Source organism: Ambystoma mexicanum, chromosome 5p (assembly GCF_040938575.1).
Source record: "Ambystoma mexicanum isolate Mex_15411 chromosome 5p, UKY_AmexF1_1, whole genome shotgun sequence".
NCBI classification, from domain to species: domain Eukaryota; kingdom Metazoa; phylum Chordata; class Amphibia; order Caudata; family Ambystomatidae; genus Ambystoma; species Ambystoma mexicanum.
Window position 1 is genome coordinate 1,363,748,826 of NC_090930.1, and position 25,253 is coordinate 1,363,774,078.

At 45.4% G+C, this 25,253-nt stretch overlaps 1 protein-coding gene across 1 annotated transcript in view; it reads right to left on the reverse strand.

Moving 5' to 3' along the window:
• Positions 1-25,253, reverse strand: part of DNAH5 (dynein axonemal heavy chain 5) — a 4,235,244-nt gene that overhangs the window by 3,854,864 nt on the left and 355,127 nt on the right. Inside the window, exons 7-8 of the mRNA XM_069613779.1 lie at positions 1,472-1,648; positions 386-499 (exon numbers count right to left, since the gene is read on the reverse strand). Of these exons, the coding sequence (XP_069469880.1) occupies positions 386-499; positions 1,472-1,648 (291 nt within the window). The remainder of the gene's footprint in view (positions 1-385; positions 500-1,471; positions 1,649-25,253) is intronic.

Consider the following 25,253-nt stretch of genomic DNA (forward strand, 5'->3'; position numbering starts at 1 on the left):
GTGGCTGCTGCCCTAGTATTTGATTCTGCTCTGATTTTTCATTGAACCATAAAATTAATAAATATTTCATTGTTAAACACTGGCCTGGTTCATAGTCCATCGCGACACGGGGTGTTTGTTAAGGTGGGTGTGAGACGGGTTGGGGGCCTTCTCAAGAAAGAGCCCAGGGTTCAATAAAAAATCAAAAGCGTTTTTATTGTGCACCACATTCATTGTCAGTGGAAGTCGTCCCTGGCTGGAGTGTGTCGTGTTATAATATAGTTACACAGGTAAATGGAGATATTTTTGTTCTCTTACACCAATATAAACCTACAAAATTGAGCTGGCGAAAAAACACAGTGGTTCCCATTCGAATTCCATGAGCAATAAGGGATATCATACTCACAGGGTCGTTGCTGTACAACGGGTCGCAGCATTTCTCCATTGTGTACAGATATTTCACATTGTCTTTGGCTTCATTTGCAGAGTCCGTGATGCGAGCATCCAGTTGTCGCCAAATCTTGAACATAAAAAAAAGTGTTCATATTTAATGATTAATCAATGTTATGACTAGTGCTCTTATGTTATCATGGGAATGCAGCATGAAACGACATTGTACACGACATATGATTGTAAGGAGAAAACGACCGACAGCACAACCAACCCCACTTGTAAAAATACTCACGTACTATGTATGGTTCAGGGAATTTCATCGCATGCAATTGCTGCTATAGTAAATATGCAGAAATGATGGCGGTTCGTAAAATTATAATGCGCTTAATACCGGCACGGTTTCTAAGCGCGACACCGAGATTCGAACACCTTTTGCTATGCGCGTTGTTTTGTTTCCAAGCCACCAAGACAAACGGGTTGTCCCTCAGCTATCCTCCACACAGAATAAAATGTTGATGCACCATCATGCATGTTCATCAGCTGGCATGACAGCAAACACCCAGAAACGGCGTTATCTTTCTAAATAACTGCACTTCTGCGTTCGGACTACCAAAAATGTGCCCATATGCTAAATAAATTAAGCAATGTTATTTAGCGCCAATTTTGCTTCTTGTATAACAGGGAATGAAGCAGAAGCAAACCGGTTTTGGGACAATTCGTATTATCTAAAATTATTTCACTAGTTCAAAATTAATCAAAACATGTTTTACTATGCAGAGTAACATAAGAGGTAGCGTAGTAGACATGTTTATTTTTCTTTTACGTAGCAAACTGTGCAAAAACAATTGGATTTATTTTTCCCCTTATGCAAATGTCGATAGATAATATGATTGGTCCATTCCGTTTTAGCTAAGCAGTAAAACTGAGCCTAAATGCATCAGCCCCTTATAGCACTGGAGAAAAGGTTAGATCATATGGCCATCATCTCTGATGAGCTAAACGAGGGGTTTCTACACGTTCTGGAAATCCTATTGCAGGTATTGTAAGGTGATTATGTACCTTCCCCAAAATGGCATTTTAAAAATATACTTGCAGAGACCTTCAAAAGTTTCGATTTGGCAGTGGTTAGCACTCCTATCACTGCCTTCACATCTGGGCTCTTAAGCTGGTCCAATAAGTAATTGAACTTGGACAATCTTTTCTTCCAGTGATCCAGCTCTGCTCGTGGCCCAAGGTCATCTGCTTCCTTTCGCAGTTGGTTACTTTCCGTAAGAACCTACAACAAGAGAACAACAACATAATACATTCAATAATGTAGATTATTTTGGTACAATGACTGTTGCAAAAATATGTCGTAACATCAGCTATAAGCATATCTAGTAGCACTCCTTTCTATACCATTTTCATTGGTTTTTAGGGCGTGGGTATGTAAATCCGGATGGTCCCCACTTTATGCACCCCTTTCATGAAAGACTCCTAAATGTCGCTGGCCATGTCGCTGTAGTCAATACGTTTTGTTATGTTCCATATGGATTCAACCTGATTTCTGCAGGTACACAAACCAGGTAGAATTCCAAGCAAATTCCAGCATCTCTGCTGGCATGGCAGAGATGCGTGCAGATTTCATGCACGGTGCAGCATAGAAAGCCCAAGATGCTTTTAATGCTCCGTCTCCTGTCTACAAGCATGAAATTGATCATAATCGCACCAGAATTACCACCAGTAAATTATGATCCACTCCACCGCTAACCCAAATCAAAATGACCCCTCTATCTTCCATTTGGTTCCGAGACTTGAATTTTTCTTTTAGGTCTGCTATAAAGAACTTTAGTAGCTTTAAAACAGGACTAATCTGACCACTCCTCAAAACAACCCACACAAGGCCCGGACGGCCTCGCCATCTACCAACTGATCACTAGCCTTCCACTCATCGGCAAAACCGTAGACAAAGTAGTGCTCAACCAAGTCCATGAAGGGATCAACCAACAAGGTCTACTTTTTGACTACCAATCTGAATTTAGACCAACAGGTGTCAAACTTTTGCCTAGTGATTTTGTATGGCGCATCTACAGTACTTCTCAGTTATCAGAAAAGCTCACTTCGCCAGTATGCAAATGATACATAGTTATACCTCAAAGAGAGTCGTGCCCAAGACATCTTGCACCTTAGACAGAATCCTGCTACCATCCAGGCACTTCTCCATTCCGGTCAAGTGACACAGCGAGTAGAGCGCTCGCTTTGACATCCATGCAGTGCCTGCTGACGCAAAATGAGCACCAGGGGTGTTGCTAGTGGGGGGAGTGCTAAGGGGGCTATAGCCCCTGATCTTTTGGTTGTAGCCCCGGATAGAATATCAGGAGCTACAGCCAAAAGACTAGCTAGCCCCCAGTCCCAACAGTTCCGACATCAGCTTAGCCCTGGGTCTTTTCCAGACCTAGCAACTCCCCTGATGAGCACCACACACCGTGGGTAATAATAAGCAGCGCTCAGATACCCGAGGGTTCGTAGCGCTATATAAATGCTAAATTATTATTATTATGACAAGCACCTACCCTAAACTCAATCCTAAAAAACTGAATTTGTCCTACTACGACACCCAGCTAAACAGGAAACCATTTAAGGGTGGCTAAATGACATGCTTGTTAATAGATGTACTCTCCTTCAAATAACACATTATCAACAAGAATTGGCAATGGCAATAGTTTAGGCTTTGACTGGTGTGCTTTGCATGTTGCATGTATAGCTAGTCACATGGGTGCAAGGAGGAGAGTGCAAAGTTTTTAAGGAGGATGCCCAATTTACCAAAAGGCCACTTCCTTCTCCCAATTTAATGCCAATGGCAACAAAGCCGCCAGCCGCTTTCTCAACAAGGTGATAATGCAGCGGAAACCAGAGATAAAAGGCAAGAAACTGAAAACAAAGCTGGCGGATTATCCTTAGCCCTCTACACAGGAGACATCTTTAAAGCAACTGGGAAGCAAGTGCTTACCCACTTAACATTTAATACTGAGCACATGTACTTTAGTTTAATGTGCCTTATTTTGCTTACACTTTCGCAGTAGCATCATATACATCTAGGCCGGTATGTACTATACAGTCTCACTTATTCATGGTTTAATAATTAATAGTATTATTGCAATTAAGTTACTGTGCACGGAGCAGTATAAATGACATTTGGGGCCCCCCAGCAGACCTTTGAAATGGGACCCCTGCTCACCTGCAGCCGGCCATGACTACATGGCTCCACAAAACAGTGTATCAGATGTATTTCCTCGGCCTCGCTCCTTCCCACACACAGCGCCACATATCCCAGAAGACACTGCTGCACTCCCATAGATGCCCTCATAAAACGACGTGCATATTGCCTCACTGTGCATAAAGACCTGTATGATGCACAGACACATTCGACTATAGTTCCAAAGCAAACCAATACCTTCTGGACAAGGCAACCCATCTGTAACTAAATGCTGTGTGCCCCCTCTCATGAGGCATGTAAAATGAAAGCAGCCTTCAAAACACCAAAGACCGCGCCTTACTCGGCCCAACACAAATATTAAGCTGACCCGGATCCAAAGACCTGGAACCCTTCCCCCGTACCAACGAGTCGCACGAGGGAGGCCTTGTTCCGAGACATATATAGCCTAAACAATCTATATAGGTGGTAAAGCATGCGAGTTTTAAAGCGGTATTCAAGCTCATGAAACAATTAAAGTGGCAGTCGCGACAAGCACGCTTTCTGCTCACTAATTAAAGCCGGTTTGTAAAATCCCACGAATCTCATCGGAACTGCATCACATTCCATGTACAGCAACACCCCCTTTTCACTAGTGAGCTGTAGCTGTAAGCCTTACGGTTTTACAACCATCAGGTGCCTGCAGTGAGTACATGGTAAGTGCCTAAGGTACGAACTGCCCGTGGTTCACCTTCTACTAGCTTTTGATAAAGTTTTAAAAATACGCCACATTTTAATTAGACCCCTTTTGCCACAAAGGCGACATACCTTTACGATCAGGCACTTGCACTGCAGGGACACCCAAAGCGCAGTCAGGCCCCACAGCTAACGTTCATTCACAAAACTACAAATCCCGGAATGCACTTTGGTTGCATCACCAACTGCCCCAATTGCGCATATGTGGCGGGAACTACAGGGGACGCTCTTGATCGAGTTCAATAGTGATAATAAATAACATTTGTTGGAACAAAAGCAAAAGCGCTGCACGTAAAGTGGCCGAGCACTCTGACTCTTACTGGGCACAAGGGCAATACACCCACGTCTTCATGGTGCATGTAATACTACAGTGAATTTCTTGCTGCAACCTTCCTGCTGTAAACTTTACAGCACTCAAATCCGGTTCGGGTATTGATATATTCAAATTAAACACATGTAGCTAAATGAGGCAATCAGCCAGAATTGCACTTGGAATGGGGCTACGACCTTCTTTGTGACACAACTACGACAGAGAAGTTTCATTTTTAAACATTTTCATTCACTGTAAAAGCCATTCAGACAACCACTGCATTCAAATATTACAAATGCCCAAAATTGTCCATGAATTTAGTCAGGCAACATAAGCATTACTGTGAACTGCAGTGTTTCAAGTGAACGCACTTTTAAAGTATAAACAATATTCTGAATTATATAATTTTGCACTAGAGCAAAATGGAGCACATTTTGTTTGAATCGCTTTTGCGATTTTTACAAGATGAACATTAGTAGTGTGAAGAGTGGAGAGTGAATGCGTGTAGAGTTATGAAAAAGAGTTCGTTTAATTTCTAGTCCATGTTTTAAGTTTCTGACCTCTTCTGTATGGCGAATCAAGAGGAAGATATTTTCCTTAGTGGCAGTTATCGATATTTCACTCTTTCCTGTCTAGTAGTGTCTGTTCCATCATTTTCGCCGTCGCTGTAACCCATGAGGTCTTTTCCCCACTAATCAGGCAAGCCCACCAAAAGTCTTCCTGAAAGACAGAGGATGAAGCCAATATGTTTTTCAAGTGAGGTTCTCTGCTGCTTTGCGTTGCAGGACATGACAACAGGAGGTGCCTTATCGTGTCTGTCTTGATTCTCGCACAATCTGCATTTGTTTGAGTTTGATAAACCTCTGATCGCCAGAATTTGATTTGTCGGCAGAAGATTCAAACATGCTTTTATGAAGATGTTCCTTAGCATTCGATCAGGATATTTTTTCATAAATTCCTGTGTCTGATTAAGTTTCCTCGTCTGCGGTGGGAGGTGGAAAGTAAGTTTATATTTTACAGCTGTGTCCAAGTTGTGGATCCAATCTAGATCTTCCAGTTTCCTTTTGACCTTTGTTGGATTTTGGGTCAATTCCTCTTCAGAACTTAGGATCACTGACAGTTTTTCCTTTAGGTCTTTCTCCCACTGGGTAAGCATTTTGCAACATCCTCCTGGTAGTTCCACATTTATCAGGGTAAATATCCAAGGGCGATTTTGCAATAAAGTCTTTCTGTAGAGCATCATGCTGTTTCGCTCAACAATTGCCTGCAAAGATAGTTGACTTAGTTCACGTTTGATCAAGACCATTGGGGTCAATTTGGGCAGGTTGAGGACCGATCTCCAGAAGTAGCTTTCCAATGCCAGCCAAATTGTTTTTGGTATATATGGCATGGCTTCAGCTCTGTGAGATATGGATGGTACAACTTTCGCTCTATAAAATTTGATGACAGGCAGTAATGAGAATCAGCTTTACTTTTTATCGACTGCTTTGGCTTGCGATGTTAGTTTTCTCATTTTTTTTGTGTAAAACACACTGCATCGATGTTTCTGTTTTGGAGCTATCCAGCATAACTCAAAGGTATTTGAATTCTGTCACTTTTTCAATTTCAGAGCATTCAAGGTACCATTTTAGTTTTTCTGCTTTCCTGCTTTGCTTTTCTAGCGACATGATTTTGGTCTTCCCTTTGTTAATTTACAAGTCGTCGGAGTCAATGTATTTTGATAAATTGTCTAACTGTCTCTGTAGCCCAATAGCAGTGTGGCCCAACAAAATCATGTCGTCAGCGTACAATAGTCGAGATGTCTTTGCTTGACCAATTGTTGGCGGGAATGTTCTTACCCTTCCTTCTACATTTTTGTTGTCTCCCAAGTAGACGAGGAAAAGAGCAGGAGCGGGGTTGGGAGGGTGGCAGTCTAGCTTTACCCCTCGTGTTGTTGGTATTTCTTCCGATAGTAAACCCTGGTGACATAAGCGTACTTGCATTTTGGTGTTTGTGTGTAGGGCCATAATTGGACCCAAGATTTCTCTGGGGCATTTCCACGATGACAGTTTGTTCCACAGTTTCTCTCGATTGACCTGGTTGAATGCTTGAGTTAGGTCAATAAACGCAAGGAAGACCTGAGGCCCCCCCATCCATGATCTTGCTCTAAAGGATACTCAATAGCATGATGTTTCCACTGGTTCCCATATTTTTCTTGCAACCCATCTGGAAAGGGTCTGCACACGGGGATTGGCTTGCCCATGCTTGGAATCGACTTAGTAAAAGGGAGCCGTACACCTTCCCAATTAGATCTAATAATGCAATGGTTCAGACATTTCTTAGATCCTCTTTGCTGCCCTTTTTAAAGATCACTACTATTGATGAAGTCCAGGATGTTGGTATTTCTTTGGATTCTGTGCATCCTTCGATGACCAGACTGATGAAAGTAGCCCATTCCTCTGGATGGTTCTTCAAATCAATGTTAGTAATCCCGTCCGGGCCGGGAGCTGTTGAATTTTTCAACTTGCGAATGACGTCTGCAATGGACTCTCTGTCGCGGAGTTCGGCCCAATGTGTTTTTTTCACGTTCTGTACGAGAAACTTAACTCTTGATGGAGAGTGAAATAGATTTTTATGTTTGACCCAAGTGCCTTCTCCAATGCCATTCAAGAGTGCATCGTTTGTTGATTGTTCTGCGGACCTTATCAAGGACCAAAATTCACACGGGTTGTGACCGCTCATCTGTTTCAACATTTTCTCTGAATCCCGTTGATATAAAGAGTCGGTATCCTTTCAACCAAGACTTGTATTTTTTTTTTTATTCCGATGCGGCGTCTCCGTTTAGTTTGGTGTTATGTCAAGTTGCCTTTCTTTTTAGTCTTCGCAAGTCTCTTGTTTTTTTTCACCAAGATTTCATCAAATTTTTTGAGTTCGATGACCCCTTTTTTTCGAATTTGCCCTGTAGGTCACAAGTAGTGGCCGGTAATGTCATGGCCACTTGCCCAGGATCACAGGAGCTGCACCATCAGGTTGTGGGAGTAAGGGGCACCATGGTTCACGTATGTCCTTTTGGGACGTTTATACAAAAGGGGCCCGGTTGGACTCAGTCCTGGCGCCTTTGGCGCCAGGCTCATGGAAAACATAAGCAAGACTCTTTATTATGGGCAGGAGTGCTTTTCAAGAACATTCCACATATGTGCAGTCAGTCCGGGTGTGGCTTTCCATCTTGAGCTGCACGTGCAACTTTCCATCTATAAGCTACACGTGCAACTTCAAGGAGTGGCAGGGTGTGGCAAGCAGAACAGAACTAGCTGAGCCTGGCGTCCATTCTTCATCCTCTGGCATGCAGAACTTCAGCTCTGGGCGCCGCAGGACAACATCCTCTTCATCCTCCGGCAAGCAGGACTTCAGCTCTGGGCACCGCAGCACAACATCATCTTCATCCTCCGACACGCAGGACTTCAGCTATGGGCACTGCAGCACAACATCTTCATCCACGAAGGCAGACCCTGTAAAAGGACAAACGGCAAGGTTAGACATTACAAACTTTCAGTTTGAGGTTGCGCTTGCAAAGTTCTTCGCGCTTGTCCTTAAAAGCTCACTTACTTGCTGCCGGACCGCCGCAGCATCCTCGGCTCTTCTTCTGGAGCCCCCTCGTGCTCTGTAGCTCTGCTGGGCTGCAATCACACCTATTTGGGAGAAAGATAGACATTATTACAGAGATGACAACATGCTGTGAGAAAGACAATACAAATACTTCAAGACAGAGAGAAAACAGAAAGACACTTACCAGAAAGGCGTGGAATCGTTGCAGCTGGACTGGACACCACGTACGAAGGACCAGTGAAGGAACTCGGTACTCATCCTAAATGCACCTGTAATAAGGCAGAGGAAGGGAAAGGAGATCAGAGCCAAGGTATGTCCGCTTCCACCAAGCATCACAGCAAGGAGAGAGTAAAAGGATGATGTCATGGGAACTTGTTCTGGATATGTGTGACAGACACTTCTTTGGTCCAATAGAAAGTAAGCTTCCAGAGCTATAGGTACCTTCTTCTAATGTACTGGTCCCTTTTTTTTGGTTTTGGATAAATGACAGGAAACAGCTGTGCCTGAAGACGAGCCATGTTATGAGTGGGCTTATTAATGTAACTGCTATCCTGTAGAAGAATAATCAAGTTGCACCCATTGTGCATTTTTGTGGTTTTAGCCCATTGGCTGCGTTTGTGCTATAAGTAGGAGAAAATAAAGACTGAAATGAATATTTCCCCATACGTTGAGCCTGATCGGCAGTGAGGCCGGCCCAGCAATCCGCTCCTAGCCCCCACCAACCGGGAGGAGGAGTTACGGCTGAACATTGTCAAACTCCGCTGCCGTCCGGAGAGGGGCTCGTCATACGCGGCGTATGAGAGCGGAGAAAGCTGTTGGGGGCGGTACGGCTAACTGCTGACAGCCGTGATGAAGAGGAGGAGCTGAGGGTGCAAGGCCCCGTCGTAGAAGCCAGCGACCACGTACACGCCAAGTAAGTGAAGAGAGAGAGAGAGAGAGAAAAATCATCCGTCGGGATTGAAAGCAGCTGACTGAACATTTTCCGCTTACGCCGGCAGCAGTATCTGCAGGGCGTACGTGAGGGCCAGGAACATGGTAACACTTCAATGTTAAGGAAAGCTTTTAAAACACAAACGTCTACCACCTGAGTGTGGAATCAAGAAGAACATTTAAAGGGGGGAAAGAATACAATTAAGTAGAGAGAGGGCGCCTCACAAAAGAAAAGTGAAGAAAGAAAACATAGACAAAAATCCAAATGTCAGGCAAGGAACAGGAGGGGAAGACCCCAGTCAACTTCAAAGACAAGGCAAGATGAAATCAAAGACTGAATTTTGTATCCTAAGTGGAAGGAATAACAACAGTTAACAGTTCCCTGACGAGAGAGAGGGAGAGAAAGAACCACCTGAAGAAGAACTCCTGTCTTTCATATGAATATACCTATTTTTACCCCAGTTTATTTGGTGAATAAAGCTCAGTTGAACCAATACAAGACTGTCTTGTAGTCTGCCCCACGCAAAAATTTGTGACAGCGCCCCTGCTAGAAGTAGCAGGACGGAGAGCTCACCATTAATAATCTACAGATCCTTAATGGGTTGATGCATGCTCAAGAAAACCACGCTATGGGAGGAAGGGTTTGAGAGGGAATTCCCTCACAGGCCAGCATACTTACATCCTCTCATATCTACACAGGAGCAGTGTTCCAATTCATCGCAGCTGCCCACAGCCTATTTCCAGAGGGAGAAAGCAGACCGGGGGATTCTAGTTCCTGGGAGGGCTGCAACCGTGCCCCAACGTCCCCGCAGAGACCAGGTGAGCGTAACAGAACGCGTAGCCACTACGAATCCCTGCTGCTTGGGCGCTATGGATACCTCAAAGACTGAACAATTGGCCCAACTTTTGGGTGAATTACGGGCTGAAGTTCATGCTTCTAGGCAGGAAACCATTGCCTTAAGAAGGGAACTTATTGTGAACCGAGAGTGTACTGATGGTTTGGAAAGACATTTACTCCATGCACAAGCTGGCCAGGTTCCATTGCCAGGGCCTACTCCCACACCGCACCAGTCACCACAGTTCAGGTGGTTCTTCCAGGAGCAGTTCCTCTGGCCCGCCCAAAGGTTTCACAGGCGACCCTAACAAGTACGCCATATTTATGAATCAATGCTGCTTACATTTTTTGTGCAGACCTGGGGCTTTTCCCAACGACCAAGCCAGAGTGGCGTTCATACTCTCATATTTGGGAGGCAGTGCAGCGCTCTGATCAATACCTTTGGTAAATCAAGATGATCCTTTGCTTCGGGACCTTAGGGGTTTTCAGCACGAAATTGAGAAATTGTTTGCACGAAACACTCAAGGACAGGCCCTGGACAATGAATTACTGTCACTCAGACAGGGAAATCAGGATTTGTTAACCTACATCGCATCCTTCAATCGTCTTAATAGCTCAAACAAATGGGCCAGAAGGAAAAAGGACTACGCTCTTTTACCGTGGATTGTGTGGAGAACTCAAGGACGTTTTAGCTCAGGTGGTAAATCCCCGAGAGGGCTGTGCTGAATACATCAACCTAACTGTACAGCTCGATCACAGGCTGCAGGATCGAAAAATGGATCGGACAAGTGCTGAAGGATGACCGGTCTATGTGCGACCTCGTGATAATCCACCCAAGTCACACGAACAGACCAAACCCATGCAAATTGGGGGACTACGGAGTCCACTTACCAAGGCAGAACGAGAAAAAAGGAGACAACAACTCTGCTTGTACTGTGGACAAGCAGGTCACTTTCTCCGAGAATGCCTGGTTAAGTCACCCAGGAAAATAGTTGGAGCAACCGACAAAGACGAAGGAGAACAAGACTCGGAAAACTCCAAAGCCCGGCAAGCGTAGGTGTCCACTTGTCGAGCGGTAAAAAGGAACCTGTACAGACCTCACATCTAGTCATCCCGGTGCTCTTGGTAGACCACAAACAACCGTCAAAAATACATGCTTTGGAAGCATACATTGACCGCAAAGCTGTGGGAAACTACATTGACCAAGATCTGGCTATCCAAATAGGCCTTCCTCTCCAACAAAAGCAGAAATCGGAAAATGTCACAGTGGTAGATGGATCTCAACTTTCATCCGGCCCAGTAACACATTATACCGAAAAAGTCAAGCTGTTGTGTCAGGATGGCCACCAAGAGGACATTACCTTCGATCTCATCGGTGCTCCTCAGTTCCAGATGATATTAGGAATGCCTTGGTTGGAGACCCACAACCCTAAGTTTGACTGGCGAAAACAAGTTCTAACCTTTCCCCAAGACTGTTTTGACACCTGTTACGCTCAAAGGCCCATCCGCCCGAAGACTAAGAAAGGAATCCTACTGGGTCTCACTGGCTCCTTGCCACTCGAATACCTAGATTACCAGGATGTCTTTCAAAAGGAACAAGCAAACGTCCTTACTCCGCACAGGTCTTACGACTGCCAAATTGATCTTGTACCCGGAGCCCAGATACCCTACAGTCGGATTTATGCTCTAACTGAGCAGGAAAACCAACTCCTAAAATCATACCTAGACCAATATCTAGCCAATGGCTTTATCTGTTCATTCAAATCCCCTGTCTCCTCAGCGCTCTTTTTCGTGCCTGAAAAGGAGGGCGATTTAAGAACTTGCATTGATTATAGAGCACTAAACCAGATCACGGTGAAGAATAGATACCCATTACCACTCATCCCAGAACTCTTGGATCAGGTCAAAAGCACTCAGATTTACACCAAACTGGACCTAAGAGGTGCCTACCACCTTGTAAGGGTCAAAGAAGGAGACGAGTGGAAGACGGCATTCTGTACTAAATATGGCCTCTATGAATACTAGGTGATGCCCTTTGGGCTATGTAATGCCCCCGCGGCGTTCCAGTTTTTTATGAACAACATGCTCTGTGAATTACTGGACGTTTGCGCACTTGTCTATATTGATGACATTCTCATTTATTCAACTACCAAAGAAGAGCATATTGGTCCTGTCCGGGCAGTTCTAGAAAAGCTTTGGCAACATCGACTGTTTGCCAAGTTGGAGAGGTGTTTTTTCCATGTAACGAAGGTCGAATTTCTTGGCTTTATTCTCACACCACGAGGCGCAAGCATGGATACACACAAAGTGGACGCTATCCTTCAATGGCCCTCACCGACGTCTACAAAAGGAGTAAAAAGTGTGCGCGGATTCACCAACTTCTATCGTCGTTTCATACCCAGTTTCTCTCAGATCGTCCATCCTATTACCTCTCTGCTGCGAAAAAACAAACAATTCTGCTGGTCTCCAGAGGCTGAGGAAGCCTTTCAGAAACTAAAACAAGCATTTACCACAGCACCAGTTCTACGACACCCGCAACCAGACTTACCATATGGGGTTGAAACTGATGCCTCTAACATAGCAATGGGGGCTGTATTGTCACAACGGAACCCTGAAACCTGGACAGTTACACCCCGTGGTATTCTGGTCCCGTAAGTTTTCTGCTCCCGAATTGAACTATGCAATCACTGACAAATAATTTTTTAGCAATCAAGGCAGCTTTTAAAGCATGGAGACATTACCTTCTCGAAGCCAGACATACAGTCACTGTCATCACAGATCACAGCAACCTACAATACTTAAAGTTTGCTAAGGCGCAATCTTCGTGCCAACTTCGTTGGGCCCTCTTCTTTGTGGAATACGACTTTATCATTACCTATAGACCAGGAGTTCATAACGGGAAAGCGGGCGCCCTCTCCCACATGAGCGAGGAAAAGGAAGCTTTCACAACACCAGACCCTGTGGCTATCATTCCTGAAGAGCGGATCCAAAATATGATTGACGCGGCTACCTGTCTGGACGATCTACATTCTGACTTGCGATGCCAGATGAGTCAATCTGCCCAACAGGAATGGCTTCAAAAAGGAGACCGATAAACCATTAAAGACGGTCTACCCTACTTCCAAGGGTGACTGTACATTCCGGATAAGAAACTGCAAAACCAAATCATTGCCAACTATCATGATTCCTTGGTGTAAGGACATCCAGGAATAGCAAAAACTCAGGCTAAAGTAAAGAAACACTATTGGTGGCCCACTTGGAGAAAGGATATTACCCACTTCATTGCGACCTGGGGTGTCTGCGCCCAACACAAATCTCAAAAGCAAAATCCTGCTGGTCTACTACGTCCATTGATGGTACCGCCAGCACCTTGGCACACTCTGTCCATGGATTTTATTACAGATCTCCCTTCCTGCAACGGTTACAACACCATCTTGGTTATTGTGGATTTATTCTCCAAAATGGCCCACTTCATTCCTTTGAAAGGACTCCCCACCGCGTGTGCTCTCGTGACAGTGTTTCTGGAACAGATTGTGCAACTGCATGGGTTCCCATCGGTATTAATATCGGATCATTGAACCCAATTAGTTTCAGCATTCTGGAGAAGGTGTTGTAAAATTGCCAAAATCGACCTTCAGCTGTCCACAAGTGATCACCCTCAAACCGATGGCCAGACCGAACGAACCAACCAAACCCTATAGCAGTATTTAAGATGCATGTTACAACAATCCGAAGACTCTTGGAAAGACGTCCCCTGGTTGGTGGAGTACGCATATAACAATTCCATTCACACCAGTACAGGGCAAAGTCCGTTTTATACTGGGTACGGACGGCATCCACGAACATCAGTTTTCGATCCACTTGACAGATTAGAAAGGCCTGCAATAGCAAACCTGCACAAAACCATCAACCAGGTTTTTAAAGAAGTAGCTGAGCATCTGGCCAGAGCCAAGGAGAGACAGATAAGGTTTGCAGATCAACATCGAAAAGAGAAGCTCCCAGTTACCAAATCGTAGACAAGGTCTGGTTGGCATCGAAAACATCCCTCTGAAAGGACCAGGAGCTTTCCGCCCCAGATACTTGGGACCCTAAACAATCAAAGCCATAATCAATTCTGCAACCATGAGATTCGAGTTGTCATCCAACATGCGGATTCATCCGGTGTTTCACATTTCACTTCTAAAACCAATGAAACCGGGTACACGTGTCAGCATTCCACCAGATCCTGAGATAATTGAGGGGGAGCCAGAGTACGAAGTCAAAACTATCCTAGACTCTAAGGTAGTCCGATCCAAATTATACTACCTCATAGACTGGAAAGGATATGGACCTCAAGACCGAACCTGGGAACCCAGCCAACATGTCCATGCTCCCTGATTGGTTAGGCAGTTCCATCGCGACAACCCCACCAAACCAAGACCAGGAGGAGGACCACCCTTGAGGGGGAGTGCTGTCATGGTCACTTGCCCAGGATCACAGGAGCTGCACCATCAGGTTGCGGGAGCAAGGGGCACCATGGTTCACGCACGTCCCTTTGGGACTTTTATACACAAGGGGCCTTTGGCACCAGGCTCACGGAGAAACATAAGCAAGACTCTTTATTATGGGCAGGAGTGCTTTTCAAGAACTTTCCAAATGTGTGCAGTCAGTCCAGGTGTGGCTTTCCATCTTGAGCTGCACGTGCAACTTTCCATCTATAAGCTGCACGTGCAACTTCAAGGAGTGGCAGGGTGTGGCAAGAAGAACAGAACTAGTGGGCATGGCCTTAAGAGCCCAGCTAGAAAAGCCAGCCCAACCCCAAGGCGCACGCTTCGCGTTTATCTGCATTCGCATGCAGCGTAACGCCCACCGCCGCCTGGGATAAAGCAGCACTTACCTTTGGGAATCCAGTCTCCTGCCCATACTCTTACATCCTGGAGTCAGCATTCACCTGCATTCTTCACTGCTGAGCCTGGTGTCCATTCTTCATCCTCTGGAATGCAGGACTTCAGCTCAGGTCACCACAGCACAACATCTTCTTCATCCTCCGGCACGCAGGACTTCAGTTCTGGGCACCGCAGCACAACATCTTCTTCATCCTCCGACACGCAGGACTTCAGCTCTGGGCACCACAGCACGACATCTTCTTCATCCACGAAGGCAGACCCTGTAAAAGGACAAAAGGCAAGGTTAGACATTACGAACTTTCAGTTTGAGGTCGCGCTTGCAAAATTATCCACGCTTGTACTTAAAAGCTCACTTACCTGCTGCCGGACTGCCGCGGGATCCTCCGCTCCTCATCTGGAGCCACCTCATGCTCTGTAGCTCTGCTGGGCCGCAATCACACCTATTTGGGAGAAAGATAGACATTATTACAGAGCTGACAACAGGCTGTGAGAAAGACAATACAAATACTTCAAGACAAAGAGAAAACAGAAAGGCATTTACCAGAAAGGCGTGGAATCGTCGCAGCTAGACTGAACACCATGTACAAAGGACCAGTGAAGGAACTCGGTCCTCATCCTAAATGTGCCCCTGCCAAAAGTAGCAGGACGGAGAGCTCACCATTAATAATCTACAGGTGAGCCTTAATGGGTCGATGCATGCTGACGGAAACTACGCTGTGGGAAGAAGGGATTGAGAAGGAATTCACTCACAGGCCAGCAAACTTACGTCCTCTCATATCTACGCAGGAGCAGTGTTCCAATTCATCGCAGCAGCCCACAGCCTATTTGCAGAGGGAGAAATCAGACCGGGGGGTTCTACTTCCTAGGAGGGCTGCAACCGTGCCCCAATGTTCCCGCAGAGACCAGGTTAGCGTAACAGGTAATCGATTTGTAAGGGTTTCCAATTTGAGGTTCTGGCACCTTCATATCCATTGTAAGTTGTTAAAACTGCGATATTTCTGTTGCTCAGCTTAAGACGGTTGTCCTGCATGTTGATCTCAAGTTCCGTAGACGATTTCAGCTTTTTTATGCAGGTCGAGGTCCATACAGTAGTCAGCAAATTGTGGTCACTCAAGTTGGTTTTTAGGACCTCAAATGATGTGATCACTGGAATCATTGGGCGTGATACGAAGATATAATCAATTGTTGCATAAGATTTTCCTCTTTCCCAAGTTGGAGTCCGGTCGGGGCAACTGAATTCAGTGTCCAAGTCGAAGAGTTTTCCTGAGGCCATTTCATTTAACCTGGCAGTGCCTCTCTCTTCTGCTGGCAATCTGTGGGCTTCCAGCATCTTCTTTGCCCCTTGGTTTCTGCAAATTGCATTTAGGTTTCCACAGATGATGTTCCACATAAGCTTTGTAAACTGCGTTTTCCATCATCATAAGGATGCTGTTAGACATCGCCTGAGGATTCCAGTATGTATTCATGATTATCGCTGGAATGGAGGAATTTTTCCCTGTTTCCCTATTGTGATATTCGCAGGTCACTAGAGCTGCCAAAAGGAATAGGTTTCCTATCAGGATTTTTTCCAGGTGTATGCCACTGCCTGAGCGAATTGCCAGTAGTAGTCTTGAAGAAGGATGTCCTCTGTTCCCTTTTTTGGCCGGTGAAGTCACTAGGGCAAAACCATGCAAGCTTGGTTTTTCGACCAGCCAAGTTTCCTGGAGACAGAGTGTGTCAAACGATACCAGATCAATGTCTCCAGGGACCGTCAGGTGTTGAAAGTCTTGCATGTTCCAATAATCGAACCTCAACGCTGTAGAAGTTTGCCTTTGATGCAGTGGAATCCCTGGCCTTGGGTCTTGGTGTTTTGGTGTTACGGATTGCTATTGTCTTAGGCGGGTCGATAAAGCCTTTGGTATACATGCCCAGAGTTGTTGCAGGGGGGCAATTTTTTTCTTTTGACTGAGTGTTTACGGTTGGTGAAGGAGGATCTTGGACAATTGTCCTTTTTATTTTTGTAAACAGACCACTTGGAAATATTCTGGTCTCAAGGGGGTCCTTAAAGGTTGGAATATCTCTTTTCTCAGGACTAGATCGGGGTCTGTCCAGAGGTCTAGAGGATCTTAGTTTCAGGTCTCTTTCCATTTTTCTAGTTGTTGAGTTCACATCATTTTTTTCCGGGCTACATTAGCCCTGAGTGTAATCCTTTGATCCACGTTGTTTTAAATGATCTTCTGTTTTTTCTGTATGATTTATTTTGCGTTTGGGGGTTCTTGAAAACTGCGTGGAGCCTTTGTGTTTGACTGGAAATGGGGGGGTGTATATGTTTTCTGTTACTTCCACTAAGTTGAATCCCAGCCTTAGTAGATTTTCGGATGAATCTCTTATCATGTTTTCCACAACTGGAGAAGCTATATGGAAGTAGGTTATAGCTTCTAGCCCCTCGTGGCCTGGCTCTACAATTTGTAGGTCTTCTGTCCCTGGTAGATTCAAATTTGGGACGCAATGAAGTAAATTTAGGACAGATCTTCTATTTAGGACAATGTATTATCTGTTATCCAAGATTTGCCCCAACTTGAAAAATGGTTTGCTTTTCTCTCCGACCATGAACCCAATCTCTTCTTTTGCATCTCACTTTCTTTGCTCCTTCTCAGATGTCTTTGGTTTATGGGCAGCTCGAATTTCAGGAAGATCAATTTGTTTCCTTTGAGTCAGAGTCGAAGCTTTCTTCGAATTAGTTTCGCTCTTTCTTGCTCCTTTTGGTGGTTCTCTTCGAGATGGTGAATCTCTCGCCCTAGTGTAGTAGTGCTTAAGGTTGATTTTCTCTTCCTTTCTGGGCTGAAGTCGTGTTTCTGATTTTAAACCCCAATTTGTATTGCGGGTTAATTTCTTGCAGCTGTCTTCCAGCGTGAGAAAGTTTTCAGAGTCCTCCAGGTCCAATGTTAAGTATGTTTGCCATTTTAGGGCTAGGAGGTTAATAGGGCGAGGTTTTTTTCCAGGGGTGAGTCCATCTGCTCATCAAGTGGATGTTCACTAAGATCCATCATTTCTTCAACCACCATAAAATCTTTCACTGTTTTTGGAGAAGTAGAAGGCTGAAATGTGTTTTTTGGGTGTTTTTGGGGGCTGAGTGTCACTGCATCTTTTCCTTTAGTTGTGTGTTTTTGTAGGGTGGTTCTCGGGGCAGGTGTTGGTTGCCGAGTTTTCGGGCCACCAACCACTTCTGCCCGTGACCCCTCCGAGGAGTGCAGGCGAAACACAAGTTGTTTTTTGTTTGGCAGATTTTCCTTTCATTTGGGCTTTAGGTGTTCAAAGATAGCTAAGTCTTTATTAAGAGAGTCGGTGGAGGACATTTCAGTGGTGGTATTATTCATGGACTCCACTGAAAGTATGATCACATCTTCTTCGAGTACGCAATTAGTCAATGGAGGTCTTTCTTCGTTTATTGCCAGTGGTCCATTTTCTTTTCATTTCGTCATAGTTGGTGTTGTTTTGCGCATTCCTTTATCTTTACTTAGGTCATACTGCTCAGGACAGAGTTGCTTTGCTCTCGTATTTGGTGGTTGATATTTTTCTTTTGGAGGTCGTCAAAGAGAATTGTTAAGGTTTGGGGGCCCATCTCGAGTGAAATTTTTGGCTCCAGCACAGGCGTTATGTTTCTCCCCTCAGTTTGTTTGGAGTTTGTGCAAACTAAGTCTGAATTGGCTTGTACTTTGAGTCTTCGTTCCATGGCAGTAATATACCTTTCAAGATATATTAGTTTTGAATGCATCATGGCTGAGATCGTGCTGTGATCTTTAAGCGTATCGTTAATCGACTCCGAGTTTGCTAAACGGGGCGAGAGCTATTGTTACTAATGGAGCACATTTCTGATTTGTGCTGCTTACATATCTATGAACTGAGAAAACGTTTTAAATCGAAACTTGTAATTTGTATTGCTGACTCGCTTCCCCTTCACCCTTCTACCAAACCCACTGTGATGCTGGAAATGCATCGGAGGGGCAGGGCCTCCGTATCCTTGTCCTTTACTGCTTTTTATCGTGTGTTCTGTCGTGTTTTCCACGCAAGAGTTCATGTGGGACCCCTGGCGGTGCAGCTCTCTCTTTTGGTTTGGTGAACAGACCCATGGGATACCCTTATGGCACGCATGGGTGGGGGTACAACCCTGTGCCCCTAGTGTATGTTTTTGGGCACCTGTGTGTGGCCCACAGAGCAGGGTATGGGCTGGTGGCAGCTCCATGTTGAATTTGAGAGGTGCTCTGAGTATCCTCCATTTTGGGATACCCAGGCCCTGCCATTGGGATCAGTTGATTCCTGATAGGAAACAAGATGGCCCCCGTGGCCTCTTGCTTTCTATTGCCTGTTACCTTGTTTTCCCAAAGTCCTGGGAAGCCCTGACTCTGTCCCTTCCCCCTCACCGGCTGTTGGTTGGAAGTTCCATATGGTGTTGTTGTGAAGTCCAGGCCAGACTGGCTGGAGCCTTCCCAATGACTGTATGTTGTGGGTACGCCTGTGGGTGGGACCTGGGTGAATGGAGTGTGTGACGAATACGCATTCTGTGTTGTGGGTGTCTAGTATCTGGTGTTTGACACAATGACTGAGACAGCCCTGCCCGAAACTGGTATGAATGCAGTGTGGAGTGTTGAATGGCTGGGTACTTGTTCCAATACACATAACTTGTTGTGAGTGTCTGGAGAGGAGTGAATGGCCTGAATGCACTATGCACCTGATTGGCTGCCTGCCTACATGAATGCTCTTCTGACCGATTGGTTGTCTGAGTGTGACCCAGCAGAATTAATTGGAGACCAACTAGTATATCTGGGGGCCTCTCACTGCTGGAATTCGTGTTCAGAAGCTGAAGTCCACTACGACGAGTAACTGGAGTAACTGAAGCTTGACCTTGAAGCCCTGCTGGACGAGAAGAATTGCTGTTAGTTTCCTTCACAATCTGAAAGCTGCTGTGTCTCCAAGGACTGACCAGGGAGGACCTGGTAAGGCGCCCTCTTCCCGAGCTAAGAGGGACCATTGTGCACCAGCTGATCTTTGCCAAAGCTCCCTGGTAGACAGACCTTCGAAAGGCTGCCGACCCGAGACAGGGATTGCTGCGGAATCCCAAGGAGAGGCGGCCAGACTGTTGTCCACCACTGTTGACGACTGCTGTCGCCGACCGGAGCCGCAGTGCTCCCGTTTGCCTAAGAACTTTCAAATTCAAGGACGCTCTCGTCCACACCGTCGCCGCTGTATCCTGCTGGAAAAGGCCTGCCCGTCAACTTGCCGAGGAGCATCCGCCGGTGGGTTTCCCGCCACCCAAAGACCACGGAGACGCCGACGACTCGACGCCCTTGCTGGGCCACAGTTCTTCCAACTCTCTCCGGTCCAGAATTATCGACATCGAGGAGCCCCGCACGCCTCTTCCTTGCAGGACGTTTACGCTTCCCTGTCAACAAGGACCGCTAGGAGAGAAGCTGCCACTTCAACGTTGTAGCTCACCCTGTTCTCCATCGGACCTTCGACGACCTGTGACTCCTGCCTTAAAAGGAGGACATTCAAGAAGGGCCGTCGATTCCCCGACGGGGAATGCTACAACGCCAGGTACTTTGGGGTTGCAGAACTATTGGGAAGTCTCAGGTGAAAAATATATTGACTGGGCTTGTATCTTTATTTTACAGGTTGCCCAGGTGGGGGGATCTGCACACGGAGCTGTGTTTAATGGTAGTGACCAGTATTTCTGCCAATTGTTCTCACAAACTGCTTTCCTCTTACCTCTATTGTTGGTTTCCTTTACGACCGGATTTGTGTGCCATTTAACCGTACAGTTGATGCACTTTAAAGAGATCTAATAGTAACTGTGGTACCACGTAGAACTCTATATTTGCCATTATAGAAAACAGAGTACAAAGTGAGTTATCGTGATATTGTACATAATCTTGAATATTAATTATATAAAGACAGTGTTTGAACTAATACAGTGTGTGGACATTCCTTTGTGGGTGCTTGGGGACTACACTGTACTTAAGAACCAGCCCGCATCACCTCCTGAGATTGCTCGACCATAGCTACCAAATAGAGAATCTTGGCTGGGGTCCTATGTGCCTCTCCTCTACCATATAGCGAGCAGAAGTACAGACACCCCCCTCCAGTCTTTACACCCACCCCTATTATTGCAAGTCTGAATTCACAGAGCTTTAAAGAAAGATCGCTGCCCAGAGGAAGTTGTAAAAGTCAGATTGCAAGACTTGTGTACAGAAACACACCAGATGTTGTAGTTCACTACCTCCATGTGAATGTGCGTTTACAAAGACAGGCAGCTGTGGTTACCTGTGAGTTTGGCGCACTCATTAAAGCACGAATGGCTGAAGCACATGGATTAAATACCAAGCCAAGCAAATGGAGAGAAAAAACAAGGCCCAGCTGGTGCTTCAGCCATTTCATCGCCAGGCATTGGCAAATTGCCATGCCAATGCCATACGCTATTCCCGAACTCCCCTTTTTCCTTTCTCTTATACTGTACATACAGTACCAATGTTTTGGCGATAGGTGGCTTATGCTACCAAAGCGCCAAAACCCAAAAAAGAAACATGCAGTTTCAACAGGTACTCCTCAGGAAGATAAAATCCTTCGTCCCACTAGATGACTTCAGATTAGAAGCAGGGTCTAAGCCCTTCTCATCTCACTCTCACACCTCAACAGAGGTTCTGTCGTCTTGGCTGTGCGCCTCAGCCACACATTAGCCCCCCTAAGGGCCATTCAACATGCTGCTGCATTCCTGATCACAAGATCAAAGAAATGTAATCAAATTTCCCCATCCTAAGAGGTCTCTACTGGTTCGCTATCCCAGCCAGGAAATACTTCAAGACATAACAACTACCACCTGGATGCTCTCCTACCTCACCACAAATCTCACTGACTCAGGTGGCATGTGCAGCTCTTGGAGCCAGACCACAGGCAGGTGCTTGAGACCAAATTGGCACACACAAAAACACCAGGAAAGATGCATTTTCCTGCTACACAACAGCCTACTGGAACACTATCACAGTCACAATTAGGATGGCCCCAAAAGGCCTGTGAAGGGGCTTTGGGGCCATGTGCACAGACAGAGCTGGGGCTCCACCCAAACCAAAGAAATGAAGGGTTTCCGAATATCTGTCCGCCTCCCACTGTACTGATCACAACCCAAACTTGATATGCACTCAGAAGTCCCCTGATGCCTTCATCCTTGCTAAAATCAGAATAATCCTACAAGTGGCAGTTCAAGGGGAACATTAGCACTCATTGAAGAGGGTACCTGTGCCCTAGCATAGGTAGAGGGAACATTTTAACCGTAGCAGCCACAAGGGATTCATATAATCTGTTATAGTTGTGAGACGCAGATCACTAGAGCATGAAAAAGGTAGAAAATATCCCAACATTATAGCAGTACTCAGATTACCAGCCACACAGAATGGACAGGTGTTCATGTATGGATATAGGAGACAAAATTGGAAGCAAAGAGAAAGGGAGACATACAGAGCATATATAGTGGCTATGGATTAAAAGCTATGGGGAAGGTGCATGTATCTGAGAATAGACTGACATTACAAGAGAGTCATGGTTTTCAAGTAGTATTGCCATTAGCAATCAAAGAAACAAATAACTTTGTGGTGTGCCGTATATCAATGGTCACTATTTTTGTGTACAATCAACACTATAGACAGTTAAACCATAAGTAAGGCTTATTTAAAGAGTGTACTCTGAGAACTACATAATTCTTAGGGGCTGACGATTTTGAAAGATTTATTGACTGGGAAATGTGACAGGTTGGGCATCATGTGATAAATGGGTTGCCCAGAATCACACACTTTGGTTAAGAGGTGAAGATGGTGTTTGAGCTCAGCCTGTAATTTCTGCATTTTGCCAGATTGGCTCCCGGTTCTTGTTACTTCTTGAACTAAAACAATATCCTGATTTGTAGACCTGACTTAGAAAGTTCACATATCACACTTAGGGCCTCCTCACGAGTTGGGCGGTATCCTGGCGGTAATAACGCCGGGATATTGCCTAATGCTAATAGCGATGCCGCAACTCGGTCTGGCGCAATTCGCGCTGGATCACGAGTTGCGGGTGGGCAGTAAATCCCGATTCCCCATATGGACCCAATGGGGTTGTGGTGCGCTTTTACCACCGGTGGTAAATGCACTGGCATTAATAGCCGGTATCCTGTCGGTAGAGCCACCAGGATACCAGCAAATGTGGATCCATTTACGGCACTGAGTCCGGCGGCATTGCCGCTGGATTACAGGTGCCGACGGAGCTGTGTTCCTCGTTCGAGGGGATTTACTGACGATACCACCATGGTAACAAGGGCTTTTTTGGCTGGTAGGGCACCTGGCTTACATCCAGCATTTAACTGGAGGTAACCCAGATGACCCATCAGCACTCCCGTAGTCGGGTGGTCTGGTAAAGTGCTGGTATACTCGGATACCGTCACTTTTTTACCGGGCCACCCGACTCAGAATGAGCCTGCAATTTTCCACCAAATTTGTGTGTTGAGCAGCCCTTAAATGCGGCAGTAATACCATTACTGCCGCATTTAAGAGCTCAGGCCAAACTCGTGATGAGGCCTCATAACGAGTTTGTCCTGAGCCCTTAAATGCGGAGGTAACGGTATTACCGCTGCATTTAAGGGCTGGCTAAATCACGAGTTGGGTGGAAAATGGCAATTTTCTACCTTTTACGGCACAATTACCGCCGGTGCAATTACCACTGGCTGTAATAGCACTCTCCAACCCCATTGGGTCCTACGGACCCAACCCAATGGGGAATGGGGATTTACCGCCCCCTGCAACTCGTAATCTGGCGCAAATTGTGCCATACCGAGTTGCGGTAGCACTGTTAACATTGGGTGGTATCCCGGCAGTATTACCTGGGGGGTGCATTTAAAGGCCCCTAACAGAAGTCCCTTTCACATGAATGACAGGCATTTAAACACTGAAACAAAAACGGCCTGGCTTTTGCTTTTGTTTTTCAAGTACATTTAAAGAGCCATGTGGAAAGGGGCCCACCTGTAATTACTGATGGGAGTCATTACCGATAGACAAGCAGCATTTTAATTTGCAAAAGAAGGAGGAATCAAAGATCCCTGTGACATGGAAAACAGGATCTTTAAACATTGAAAGCAAAAATGGCCTGCACACGTGTGTGCAAATAAAAACAGCTTTAAAAAGCCAAAGTGGAAACAAATATCAATGCTCACAAAAAAATGTCAGGAAAACAAAACATGATGTGTGGGTTGACAAAAGCAATGCATATTATGTTTCACCCACAAAACTCCACTGACATTTGAAGAGCTTCTTTGTCTTCATGGAAAACCTGTTTCTGGCTGTGGTCAAAACTTCACAAAGGAAAACTCCCACTTCCAGCCTGGATGTCACATCTCCCATCTAATGACCCCTGCAATAAAATGTGCTGCTGAAGGTGTTGAAAGCCATCCTCCAGACCTGCTGGCTCTGGAAGCAGGGGCTTTCAGGAAATTCACCCTCGGATGGAGCACGATTAATATGTGTGAAAATGGGGGCACCCACTTCAAAGAGCAAACTACCAACTTCAGAGATACTCATAAAAAACCTCTGGTCACCGGCTGGCCTGAGGGAGCCAGAGGGCTGTGCTGGATGACTTCCCATTTGCTGAACATGAACATTCACAATTAATTTAAAAGGACTATTATCATTTAGGACTTTTCCACAGCAACCATACTGTGGATTGATTTAATTTTTATACCATGTTTATGTAATTTTCAGGCAATTTTGGGGATATAAAATACATCTACCTGGAACTCTGGGAACTGTAATGGCCAGTTAGACTAGCTTTTTGGCTGGTCTGAACATGTTCCAAATATGAGAGTTGGTGAAAAGGTAGAAAATGAAATTAGGGATATGCTTAATAACTTACATCTTTATTTGTATTTTATTCCATTTTATTGAATTTATATAGCCCTGTAATCCAAATTGCTTTACATGAGAACAAGTAAAAATACAACAAGCATAAGATGGAAATTGAATCACAAGTCAAAAACAGTATAAGGAACAATTTACAATATTGCTGAGGTGAGGAGGGAGTGGAGAGGGAGAGAGGTGTGCGAGTGAATAGGAGGAATTAGTGGAGGTAGAAGCGGAAGTAAAAGGGAAGGCGAGAAGGTGTGAGGAAGAAGAGAGGAAAGAATAAGACTATATAAGAGCCAGAGGTGGGGTAGAAGGGAGTAGAGAGGATGGAGAGGGGAAGGAAGTGCAGGAGTAAGAGGTGAGGTATGAGGCGGTGGGAGAAGTAGGAGATGAAGCAAAGGGTGTTAAGGAGGGGAATGGAAAAGATAAGATTTTAGAGTAGAATGAAAGGAAGGGTAAGAGGGAGAAGAGTGGATATGGAGGGGGAGGCGGTTCCAGTGAAAGGGAG